Raw genomic sequence first — 14,034 nt, 5'->3', positions numbered from 1 at the left:
TTGGATATTGTAAAAAATATTTTTTTTTGTACTATTTAAAGGCGATCAATATAAATGTTTCTTGAACGCATAGGGTTGCAAACGCGGCTATTTTCCTTTAAACCGACCCTGCTGTATATGTTTCATACAAACTATCAACCCAATTAAACCCCCTTAGCGGTAAAATATCGCAAAATCCGTTCTTAGCGGACGTCTACTACCTATAATCTACCTCCCTGCCAAATTTCATCTTTGTCCATCCTGGATGGATGGACCATCCAGCGGTTTTTGAGTTCTCGTGATGAGTGAGTTAGTGACCTTTTTCTTTTATATACATTACGATGCATTATTCCTTAGAGGTCGAGTTTCATAAAATTCGTTCCTAGCGGATGTCTACACCGTATAAGAAACCTACCTGCCAAATTTCAAGTTTGTAGCTGTTATAGTTTCGGAGATTTCGTGATGAGTGAGTCAAGCTACCATACCCCGTTTTAACCCCAAAAAAGATTGATTTCTATGGATACATTATTTGGACACCTTCTCACCATTTAAAGAGCGTACATTTTAAATTTCAAGTCTTTTACTTCAAAAACATTGGACTTTCATACAAACTTCCAACCCCCGTTTTATCCCCTTAGGGGTCGAATTTCGTAAAATCCGTTCTTAGCGAATGGCTACGAACTATAAAAAGCCTATCTGCCAAATTTCAAGTTTGTAGGTGTTATAGTTTCGGAGATTTTGTGATGAGTGAGTCAACCTACCATCCCCCGTTTTAACCCCAAAAGGGAGTTGATTTCTAAAGATAAATTATTTGGACACCTTATCACCATCTGTAGAGCATACATTTTAAATGTCAAGTCTCTTACTTCAAAAACATAGGACTTTCATACAAACTTCCAACCCCCGTTTTACCCCCTTAGGGGTCGAGTTTCGTAAAATCCGTTCTTAGCGGATGCCTACGTCTTATAAGGAGCCTACCTGCCAAATTTCAAGTTTGTAGGTGTTATAGTTTCGGAGATTTCGTGATGAGTGAGTGACCTTTCGCTTTTATATATATTATTATAGATAATGCATTAAAAATTTTTTGTTAAAAATACTATTATTTCATCAAGTTTTGCTCAAAATACGATATCGAACTTAAAAGATTGCAATTCCTTTTAAAGACTTAATTTTTTTATTAAGTATCTTCATTAGTACTTATTTTATAATTTATTATTATTATTTATTATTATTAGATAAAAATACAGATTTTATTTTTTAAAATTTTACCCGTATTGATTGCTTGATTGGTTTGATAGGACTTAAAAATATTTTGTTTGGGTTCTTAAATGTCATCATAAAAAATTAATCACGAAAATTACTAATCATTTGTCCATTAAAACAATTTAAAAAGTTTAAAAAGGTAACTTTTAATGTCATGGTTCGAAATGTCATATTTTAATAAGTATTGTAATTATTTTTAAAAATCGAACGTCTCAAGAGCGCCTCGAGATCGTTATAGGCCGTAAAAGTCACCGATAAAACAGATTAGCGCCCGTTTCGATATCCAAACACTTACATGTGAATAAATTTGTTGATGTGTTGATTTAGGGCTGACATCTTTCGATTTCATAGTTTATATTCGATTTAAAGGCCATTAAAATTTATATCCATATTTTGTATATTTATGTAAAATTTATTTAAGTTTTATTTAATACTATATTTATAGTAAACGGTTGTAAATTTAGCATTTTATGGGTGTTTTCGTAGAATACCTGATTTAAAAGTCAACTTTTATTGGTTATAGGTAGTGTCTACGAGATTCGTAGCTCTACGTTCTACACGGAAGCGGATGTTCGCGAGCTTCTACGAGCTATTGCAAAACAATATTTCCGGGAATTTTAAATTGTTCATATGACGTATAAGCAAATGGCCATTCGACACAAAACTAATTATTATACATTTAATAAAAAAAATATATAAAAAACCGTCCTATAAAAAAATGTTACCAGATATCCACATGATTTAATTATCGTATTACTCAACCGATTACGTAATTGGAAACGATTAAAAAATTCAGATGCCAACAATTAAACATATAAGCGTAAGAACAGAGATAACATACCTTATCGAATTCTAAGTGGGTAACTATCCGTACCGAATACCGAAGCTAATCTATTAAACGCTGTCAAAGCGTAGAAGTAATATTATACTTATGTCCAAAAGCACGTACGATGGTAAAAAAAAATATTGAAAAAAAAAACGCTCAACTCGCGTTGTTACGCTACGATAATTACAAAAGCGCTTACGAGTGATAAACATTTATTTTAAAAATCGAACGATATAAACGTGCCGTGTAATCTCTATTCTAAATTTAAAACTTACTCAAACATATTTACCAGTCACAGAACAAAACTTTAAAAAGTCAACGTTCTAAATTCAAAAATGGCGTTCGAATTATGATTTAAAACGTGTTCCAGAGAAACTCGACGTTTTTAGAAACGAACATCTAGCGGCGACGACCGCCGTCATTATACATACGGGTAATGAGAGGCTCGCTTACGAGCGAATTGGACACTTAAGACACTGTAAACAAAAAAATATATTCTGCAAATTTCATGAAAAAGAAAATATGTCCACCAAACAATAAAAAATAATATTTTAAAAAATTACTAAAAAATTTACTTAAAAAATATTTGAAATAATAGTATATATATAATATTATATTATATTTCAATAAAACAATGTACACCAAAACTGAAATAAAGTTAAACAACCAACAGATGCCAGATGTAAGTAATAAAAAGCTCGTTATCGAGCTTTTACTCGTACTACACAAATGGCCACTCTACTCGTGTGTTGAACGAAGATAGTGTACTTTATAATAATATAATGTTTCAAATATTTCAAGGCTAACCGTTCTCAGCTGTCAATCATATTACGCTATCTATCTCCCTTTAACACACTGCTAGTTCTATCTCCGTCTCTCTCGATCACGCTCGATCGGCCGCCTCGCCTTTATTTGAAAATTTGATTTTAAATGTGGAATGAATAAGCATTATCTTAAGGAATCCATTCTTTTATTTGTATTTTTAAAACCTTTTTTTTGGCTGACTACCACCGTTTATTTTGTCGTTTTAATCATTTCTCGACCAGAACTTTTTTTTTTTAATTTATTAGATGTGAATGCCTTCGGATTTTTTAAAATTGATTAAACCTTTTCGGTGTCGAATGAAATTTGTTTATTGCTTGTTTAACACTTTGGTCGCGTCTTTAAATAAATATTTATAAAATAATATGATATTTCAGCTGTAAAGTGAATTTGTTTATGAAATAGAACACTCGAAGTATTTGTGTGTTCATACAGCAGGAATTTCTCTCGTGTGGAATTTGTCGAGTTTGTTATTGTAAGATAATCCGTTGAGTTTCTAGACTGAAGTATTGCGAAGCTTGCGTCTTGTATCGCCCACGATAATCCTTATCTCAACTATTAATTATTTATTAAAACATACACAGATTTCATCAAAATCATCATAAGTACTTGTACATCAAACTATGTAATTTAATTTTCAAAATCATTTCAATTTTTGGTTGAATACTGTGACACCTATGCCAAAAAAAAATCGATTAGTAGGACATCTCAAGACCCACCACGATCAACGAGAATATCGTACGCATATCCGCGAATCGACACTAATCATTGTAACCGGACACCCGAGAAATAAACGCAGTAATGTTATTGTTACATTAAGGGGACCTTAAGTATATTCTAAGAAGTTCATATCAAACATCAAAGTCGACAGTTAATTAATTGGCGAACGAAATTAACCCTTAATACGAAAAAAATAAGATTCATAATAAGTGTAAATAAATGCAAATGAAGAATTGTAGCGATTAAGATTCGGTTTTAAGTGGAAATTTAAGAAACTGAAACGTATGCGTTTACAGGAATAAATGTTTGGCTTTATTTTCATTAGTTTTATTATTAATTGGATGACTCATATAGCTTCACTCGTATCAAATTTTGACACTTATTATAATATACATAGAATACTTTTACAAACGCGTGATGTTTTATAGCCTACTGACCGACTTGGCGAACTTCGTACCGCCTTATTTCTTGAATATAATAAATACATATATTATATATAGTGAAATAAAATTATAGCCTCTCTTTCAAGTTGGATCAAACTGCCTACGGTGTGCAAATTTGATTAAAATCGGTTAAGTAATTTAGGAGTCCGTCGCGGACAAACAACGTGACGCGTAATTTATATATATTAAGATAGGCTTAAGTCTATAGACTTAGTCTAAAAATAGGCTGTTTAATATATTATATATGTGGTTTCTTATTTATATGTCTTAATGCCGTAACCACACAGCAAACAAACAGCAGATTTTCTGTGTGGTTACGGAATTAAGAATATAGCCACCCCCTCTCTCTTTGGTGGGTGTCGTAAGAGGCGACTTAGGGATAACACAGTCCCACTGCCACGTTAGAACTTTAAAAGCCGTCTGATGGCGGGATAACCATCTAACTGCAGGGTTTGAAATGTGAAGTGATGATGATGATGATTATTATAAGTGGTATGGTTACCACAACCAATACAACATACCTAAAAAAACCAATAAAACATAACCTAATATTATCTAATAATATTGTTGGTACCAGTTTATGTTTGTTTGTGTAGATTCAAATTCTGTTTTAAAACATATACATACGTAGACAAACGAATATCAAAACATCATAATAATTGGAATTGATTCTTGGATAAATTAAAATGTAAGTTCATTTTGGATGCATATATTTTCGACATTTTACCTCAATAGCCGTAACCAACTTAAGAATATAATAGTCTCATTATTACATTATAAGTCAACTCATACTTATAACTTATAAATTACGACCTATAAACTCTATTTACTCAACATCGTAAAAACTACTGACACATCACTTATTAAGACTTATAATCTAATTGGTGACTTATAACACTAGACCAATCCGAAGGGCCGCATTATCCTCAGCACGTACGACCGAAGTAAATCCATAAAAGTGTTAACCGCGACCATAAATGTTAAACAAGCCTTTTTTGCACCAACCTTGGTCCAAACAATATCCAATAATAACAATAAAACCGTCACAATTACATGCGCGGGCGCATTATTAATATTGATCGGGTCCAACATGGCGTACAAGATGGCCGAACGACGGAAGTTGCTTAATAGGCGGAGTTTTCTGTTTAATTTTCATAAAATATACGGCTTAAAAGATATTTTTATTTATTGTTTAATCTTGTGATAAAAAATGTCAAATATATTTGAAGGAAGAATAAGCCCTTAAATTTTATGTCGTCAGTAAATATTGTACTGAATGTGAGGGTATCTAAATATATTTCAGAAAATGTATAAAATAATTTTGTAACTTCTTTTAATGTTTTACGTTTAATAACCCATGAAATCTTATATCTAAAATTCTCATGTCGCGGTGTTTGTAGAAACTCCTCCGAACCGGCTTGACCGATTCTCAAGAAATTTTGTGTGCATATCGGGTAGGTCTAAGAATCGAACAACATTTATTTTTCATCCCGCTAAATGTTAAGGGTAGTCCACCACTATTTTTTTTTTAATTTTTAGATAAATTATTTATTTTTTATTTTATTGTGATTTGGCGTTGAAAAATACACACAACCCTAAATTTTCACCCTTCTACCACCAACCCCTATTTTTAAGTAGCGTTTAGCAGCAAGACAACATTTGGCAAATCAGCTAGTATTTTTATAAAAAATAACGATAAATTGATTGTATATTTAAATAGAGAGATAAAATAAAAAAAATACTACTTTTACTTATACTTTTTAATCTGGTTATGTCAATGTAGAGTTATGTTCTTATGGTGAGTATGGTGGCCAGAGCTCCTGGGGAGGGACAGGGATAGTCGGCAACGTGCTTGCGATACTTCTGGTGTTGTAGGCAGCCATCTATTAGCCACGGTAATCGCATACCATCAGGTAAGCCGTTGTTTGTCGACCTAGTTCTATTAATAAGTGCTTTTTGAAGTAGGTTAGAAATTTACCCACATTATTTTCATCTTTCTTAAGTTATCTCATCAATAATTCGCTTTCCGTTTCTGATTTAATATTGAGAATTGAAAAATAAAATTCCCTTTCTAAATTTTGCACGCAATGATTTCGTCACTGAATTACAACTAAATGACCTTTTAACACTTTACATAACATTATTTATTGAGACAATGCCTTTGCACTTTTTGTTCGGTACACAATGACTTTGTTACAAATTCAAGGCTCTGACATAAAAGTAAATATATCTTTTGATTGCAAAGAGAAAAGATTACGTTCTAAATGTAAAGGTATAATTAATGTGTACTATTGAAATCTTATATCTATACCTACTAATACTAGCTGACCCCGCAAACGTTGTTTTGCCATATATTTTATTAACCTTCTCCCCTCCCCTCATAACTTAGGGGAATAAAAAATAGATGTTGTTCGATTCTCAGACATACCCAATATGCACACAAAATTTCATGAGAATCGGTCAAGCCGTTTCGGAGGAGTTTAACTACAAACACCGCGACACGAGAATTTTATATACTAGATTATAAAGCTAAAAAGCTTGTTTTTTGTTTAAGCGCGCTTATCTCAGGAACTATTGGTTCGAATTAAAAAAAATATTTTTGTGCTGATTAGTTTATTTACAGAGAAAGGCTATATAGGCTATATAATATTTTAATGTACGTTTTTTCCTCAAATTAACTCAGATGGTAACCGCGTGTAAATAATTAGTTCATACGTGTTGCTGCTCATCATGAGGTCCTATTTAAATCTGACCGAGATTTGACGAGTAATGTTTCGATTATCCCTAATAATGCTTCTTTAATTGACAATTTTTTCAACTACTTACGTTATATTTTTGCTGTGTGGTTACGACAGTAAAGAATATAGCCACACAAACAGCCGTGGTGACTGTGGGCAAAACACATGAGTTCGCGCCGTAATGTCTGGCGTGATCTTGGGGAGGCCTATGTCCAGCACTAGCTACAATAGGCTGTCGTGTCGTTACTGTGATATTGAAAGATACCTTACGTTACTTCTAAATAATGTAGCTTCCTTCTGTTAAAATAATTACATTTTTTAAACTAAGATTCGGCTTAAGTGAGTCAGTTAATCGATCACAGTGTAGCTGTGATATTTTTCCTATAATTTTTTTTAGTATTTTCTTGTGGAGGCTATCAGAAACAAAACTGTTAATTGATAGTCTGCTGCCACCATCAATTAAAGCTTTACTTTTATTATTGTTAAAGATATATTTCGGATTTAAATTCCATATTTAGGGTAATTTAAATTGAACATATTTAAGACAGCGAATTTTCCTGTTAAATATTAGAATTTACTATAAAGATACGATGACCACGCTGCAGCATGTAATATCCCACTACTGGGCATAGGCCTTTTTCCCCATGTAGGAGAAGGATCAGAGCTTAATCCACCGCGCTGCTCCAATGCGGGTTCGCGGATATATTCCCTGCTATGAGTAACGATCGCTATCAGTATATGTACATGATAACAACTGGGAGTGGGCAGACCCACAAGGACTGCACAAAAACCCTGACCACGGTAAACATCTATATGACCAATACAAATGTTTGTCATAAGCGAGGATCGAACCCGCAACAGCCACAAACCAGAGCTGTGACCGTTGCGTGATGACCACATCGTAAGGAAATATTTCATATAGGTATATAATTCATGACTAAATCAATTGAACAAAAACTTACTACTTAAATATCTATTTAATTAATTTGAATGTTGAAATATGAGTAACCAATTTTACCTTTGAAATGAAGACTAAATATTCGATAAGTTTGGCTATCGTATATCGGGTAGCGACAGATTTATTCTCGACTTCTCAATCGATAAACGTATCAATTTTTTTTAATTATATGGATATTAAACTTGAAGATTTTTCCAAAATTACATTTTTCCTCATCGATACTGGACCTGACGATTATTTATACATTATTTGTTTTATGGGACAAACTGCGATTGACATTTTGAGTCCCGATATTTCAACGACGTTACAGACGCCATGATCGCAGTCGACATCATCGTATAACAGTCGCGGAAAGTCCGGAATTAGTAAAAGCATTGATAGTAGCTAAATATATTTATAATTTTTGGCTAGCCCGTTAGCGCACCTTGCTTTTTGCTCCAGGGTTTCGATTCTCGCTCGGAATCTGGGTGTTATATATATTTATTTGTGTATATTTATAAAAAATGTGTGTCTGTATCAGCCGACTGTTACCTATAACACAAAAATTAAGTTGACTGACTACCTTGAGAACAGACAACCTTCAATCAAACTAACCAATCATATACAAAAATATATCCCTCTATTGTTTCTGAGAAACTAGTGACGTGACACGTTGACATTTGTACGTTGTCGATGTCGAGTTGTGCGATGTGACAACTGGAGACGGGCTTTTATCGATATGTGTCAATCGTTATAATTTTACGAACCCGTTTTGTTATTATTTGACTGTAAACTATGATGCAACTTGATCTGCTTGTATGTAATACTTTCTTATTATTAGTACAGTTAAATATTACTCAATAATTTTCTTAATAATGAAATAAGCTTATTTTATAAGCCTAAAGAGTTTCTTTTATTTAAAAGTAAACTATTATGACAGTGGAAAGTAACAACAATGCAGCACCAATACAACAACAATATATTTGTATATATTTTCATCACCTAATTGTTAAACTGATTTTCAATCATCTCAAAATAAAAGATTACACTATTATTATAGATAGACATTTAAAATTACTCAATAATTTTATTACGAAACAACAAAACACTACACTAAAAATGTGGTCAGTACGTTGTGTACGTAGTTAAATTCAAAGTTTACTTAAAAAAAACACACTCTCTCATAGTAACTGTATTATCTCAACAATCTTGAGGAACACACACACACACACACACACACACACACACACACACACACACACACACACACACGTCTATAATAACTTAATAAAACAAAATTCGCAAAACAAAAAATAACAAACAACACAAATTTTAAACAACATCATACATCATTTTAATGTTTTTTATATACTAAAATAATTCTTTGCTCGGAAAAATGATCAAATGTTTAAAGAACACTCGACAAAAAATCCTACATTTTTTGTCGAACACTAAAAACTGTTAAACCTGTTATACTATTTGACATCGTGTTAAAAATTAAAAAAATTTGTAATTTTTAACAGTTAATAAAAATAACTAATTTCATAATTTTATTATGATTTAATTGATTATAGATATATAATTGTTCTATCTTGAGATCTCGTGTTAAGCCTACTTAATAATCGTAAAAAAATAAACGGAAATTCGTTACTTAACTTTTTGGCGAGCGTTTAAGTTAATGGGATTAATTAATTAATTGTTAATTACCGTCAATTAAGTCATTTATATTGCTAAAAACTTTATGTCACAAAAAAGCTAAATATGCTGTAACATTCGAAGTAAATTAAAATGGTACAGCTAAAGTTTATCTAGAACGTAAGTTACTGATAAGCTTTATCATAAGGAGGTTAACTAATTCCTTAGTAACAAATTCTGTTTCTAATAAATTACTGTATGTGTATTTAAAAGTTGCGAATAAAAATATCTTACAGTTGAAGTGTAGATAATTAAATAAATATGTTATAAATTTTAATGTTTGGATACTTTTATATATCGGATAGTTTTATCAGCAACTGACGTATCAGGCACTAAGTTTAGCGATATATATAACTAACTAGATTTATAAATTGTTACCTAAATAGTAGAAGCAATATGTTATAAATTTTAATCTGTTAGATATTGTTATACATCAGGTAGTTTTATCAGCAACTAACGTATCAGGTACAAAGCTTAACGATATATATAATTATATACATTTACAAATTGTTACTAAAATAATAAAATTATTATTCGACCGCGGAATCCTAAATAGATATTAATCTCTTTAAGAACATTTAAATACTTCGAATGTAATTATTATATCCGTATTAAGACCAATCTAAATTTATTGTTACGAATGTAACGAAAACGTGATTTTTATATATGTACATAGCAATAAATCTTATTTGTATCTTTGTAGATATGCCATTCACAATACTTATTATAATTATCTTTTACTGTAAACAAAATTCTTTTAATTATAAGTAAAAATAAATTCGTTTATTATACAATTTACGTGCGACAACTTAACTTTACATTTCGTAACATACAAAAATATTTCTAATCATTTCTAGAAAGTAATAGAAAACATTACAAAGCTTTTAAATGGTTTAAAAAAACTGAATTATGAATCAAGAACCAAATCTATTTCCGTTACATTATATTTTTTATAATCCTTTATAAATAAAAATTAAGTATAAAGTGTTGGAAAATTGTAAGAATCATCATGCAGCAGAGATAACGTCTGATTAGCTATAAGCTTGTAACGGCGCTCGAAGGCCGTAAGTTTTTAACAAGTAATTGTACACCAACGTTACTTATTTCAACATGAATACAAGTTTATCTTTTTTTTATCGACACGCTCACAGCTCGTTTTCTCAAAAATAGATCTAATATGTTGAATATAATTAATTTCATAGCGAGTTGATGAATGCGTGATACTTTATATACTCGTATAGGTTTTTTTTACGGTATTATTATTTTTAAATTACACTATTGCGTCATTCGTTTAGAAAACGGAATGATTTATATTTTTTCTACTTTTTTTTATTTTTAGTAATAGTTTACACGTTCTATTTATGTATTTATTAGTTAATACAATACTTTTTTTTATTGATTCACTTAAGCTCAAAAACATTTTTAACTGGTAGTCGATGATACTTGATTTTAATACAGCATTCTCAATAAGAATTACTTGATTGATATTGATTTGAATCACTCTGTAATAATTTGTAAGGCCTCTTTTTCCATGTAGGAGAACGATCGGAACTTAATCTACCACGCTGCTCCACTTCGGGGTTTTGATCACCTAATTCAACATAATTTAAAACATTAATCAGTTAATTATTTAAAGAAAAATATTACATATAATAGGAACTAATTTTAGCTTTTCCAAAAAAAAAAAAAAAATATTATTTATTTTTATAAAGTTCTATTTAGAAATCGTTTTACGCGAATCTAATAGATATGGCGTGTTCGATGTTTTTTATATATTTCGTGAACGTTTGTTAATATTTAATCGCTCGATCTCGTTTCTTATAATACTATACAATTACCGAAGTGGAGTAATTATCTACCTACACGTTTTATATTACTTTATATTACAAAATTACAAAGTTTCCGTCATATCTTTGATAATATGATTGATAATAATTTGTTTTTTTGATAAAACGTTTAATGTTCTCTCTTGTTGCAGGTTATCAAACTTTGGCTGTTCGAAGACTGAATATAAATAGTTATTAAGCCAACTAGGATGTAACCGCACAACTTCATAATTCCCTGGTAAATATTATTACAATTATTACACACTTATAAATTAAAAATTACATAAACAAAATATAATTATATAACGTGCATAAAAAGTAAAGGTTTCACTAAATAGTTCATTTCTAAAAATTCTTAAAGCTTTTAGATAGAAAAAAAAATTGTCTGTCTGTTTGATTTCGCATCATACACAAATACTTAAAAGTTGTTTTTGATAATACGTTATCAGCAACAACGCGCTTATATCACAATTAAGTCAATCTTTTAGATAACCGGAAAAGTTATTTAATTAAAATATTTTTAATACGTAATTTGAGTAAAGTAAACTTTATAGACAAGAGGTCCTAGTATCTTATAGTAATATTTAAGTAATTCAAGTTTCAATTAATCGATAGGTGCAAAAGTTCAAAGGTAACTGACCTCAATCGCTGAACACATCATTGAAACCAATTTATTATTTTCAAACAACGAAGAGAAAATTTTAAAATGAAATCAAAACATTCTACAGTATTCAGCTAATCTCAGCATCAACAAAGGACTATTGTTTCTCGACACATTGTCTCAATTTAAATCGAAACGAAATGAATCACTGTTATTATTGGATACTAAAATGTGTTGAATTCATATTTTATTGTTTGTAATCTTACGAAAGTGACCGTTTCTTTATTATCGTTCCTTCATCACAGGTCGGACTCGCCTTAAGTCGCGGTGATAGGTGACCGAGAGAGATGACTACTGCGATGGCTGCTCACCAGGATTCTATACACGAAAGACTGCAGGCTGGACCAGAGGAACCGCTGTATCTGCACCATGGACCGTCCTGGAACACGGAGAACTCGGACCATCAAGAGGAGCACAGCACGGACATGTCCCCGTACTACAATATGCCAAAAAGAAACAAGAGGAAGAACTTCAAGCCGAGGTGTGCTCCGAACGCGACAACTCTCTCCGACGACTCCAACGGAGCCAATTGCGAGACAGGCAGTGTCAACGGCAATGAAAGAACAACTCCAGATCAAGTGGAGGATGAAGCAGACGTAGGGAACTACTCTAAAATAGGAGTCAAAAACTTTAGTCTACTAAAAGGCGGTGCGGTCGATCTCAGTAGACGACTGAGCACCGACTCAAATGAAAACATAGATTCGAATTACCAAAATAGCTTAGCAGATCAGAAGAAAGTTGATTCCTTTCAACGCTCCTACATACACAGCCTGCAAATGAACAGAGAGGATCGTACAGTATTAAATTTTAGTAATTTACAAAACAAAACTTTCTGTGCCAAAAATCCATTCGCTATATCTCAGTTAATAAAGACGGACTCGCCTCCGAGGAGACGTGAGTCAGATTCTGATGATGAGAAATGTCAGGATGTTAATGCCAATGAGAGACTAGAGAACCAGGATACCGCGGACATGAGTGAAACTCAACAGAACGGAGATGCATCTAATGCTGCTAATAGGATTTTAAGTGATTACGCAATGAATACTATGAAAGAGTTGCTTGGTATATACGGTCTGTCTTCGAATGAAGTTGCGGATGCCATAAGTGGGCAGATAAGGGCGTTGGAGGCTCTTCAAGGTAAGATGTTATTTGATATCAATGTATATTTATGAGTCATTTACGGAATCACTGGCCTGTAATTCTATATCAACAATAATTTGGGGCCTCCTCGACTTTTTTTTTATAGTAGCGATCAAACACAAACAGATTAATGTTATTTTACTAATTAAACCAATTGTCAATGTGTCAAAGCTAGCCTAATATCAAGAAAATATATGTAAATTTAAGTTGAAATGACAATTATAACATTTACAACTATGTACGGAAACTAAACATTGGTTTATGCTCAGGTCTCCTTTTCAATCATAGGCCCCGTACGCAAGGAATAGGCCTTTTTCTATGATCTATAGCAACTTAATTATGAACATGACATCCTCCAGGTAAGCCATTCACCCATATACCTTTAAGCCTGAAGCGAAGACACGACTCCGGAGATGGGACTGACAGGAGCTTCCGAAGGTCATCATCAGCGACGGAAGATGAAGGGTCCACTAACATAACTCCACCGAAGACACCAGACAATGACATTGAAGCTCAGAGGTGAATATATTCAGAGATATTCAGAGTCAGAACTTAAGTACGCTGTTCAAGCAGTTCCACTTTGCGATGAACATTTTTGATACTTTTAGTTTTTTTTTGTAGCTATACAGTAATGATTATTTGTATATGAGGAATACGTCATTAACATGTGTATGCGTAATTTTTATAAATTCATATTTAATTTAATGTCAGTATTCGTAAGGATGGGCGTATTGGATCGACATTTCTTATTCTTTCACGCTAAAACTACTATATCGATTTTCATGAAACTATTCATGCAGATTATTTGTTAAAATCCGGACAAATATCTTTTTTTTTTATTCAACTAGGTCGGCAAACAAGCGTACGGCTCATCTGATGGTAAGCGATAACCGTAGCTTATAGACGGCTGCAACACCAGAAACATCGCAAGCGCATTGCCGACCCTATCCCCAATCCGCTCCAGAAGCTCTGGTTACCTTACTA

The 14,034-nt window shown here is 32.1% G+C and overlaps 1 protein-coding gene across 1 annotated transcript in view; it reads left to right on the top strand.

Moving 5' to 3' along the window:
- The window catches only part of LOC123666609, a 113,224-nt gene that overhangs the window by 61,152 nt on the left and 38,038 nt on the right, over positions 1-14,034 (top strand). The window contains exons 2-4 of the mRNA XM_045600707.1: positions 11,402-11,487; positions 12,156-13,047; positions 13,410-13,569. Coding sequence (XP_045456663.1) covers positions 12,198-13,047; positions 13,410-13,569 — 1,010 coding nt within the window. The 5' untranslated portion in view covers positions 11,402-11,487; positions 12,156-12,197. The remainder of the gene's footprint in view (positions 1-11,401; positions 11,488-12,155; positions 13,048-13,409; positions 13,570-14,034) is intronic.

This window comes from Melitaea cinxia, chromosome 26 (genome assembly GCF_905220565.1).
Source record: "Melitaea cinxia chromosome 26, ilMelCinx1.1, whole genome shotgun sequence".
NCBI lineage: Eukaryota > Metazoa > Arthropoda > Insecta > Lepidoptera > Nymphalidae > Melitaea > Melitaea cinxia.
This window is presented reverse-complemented; position numbering and strand designations above follow the sequence as displayed.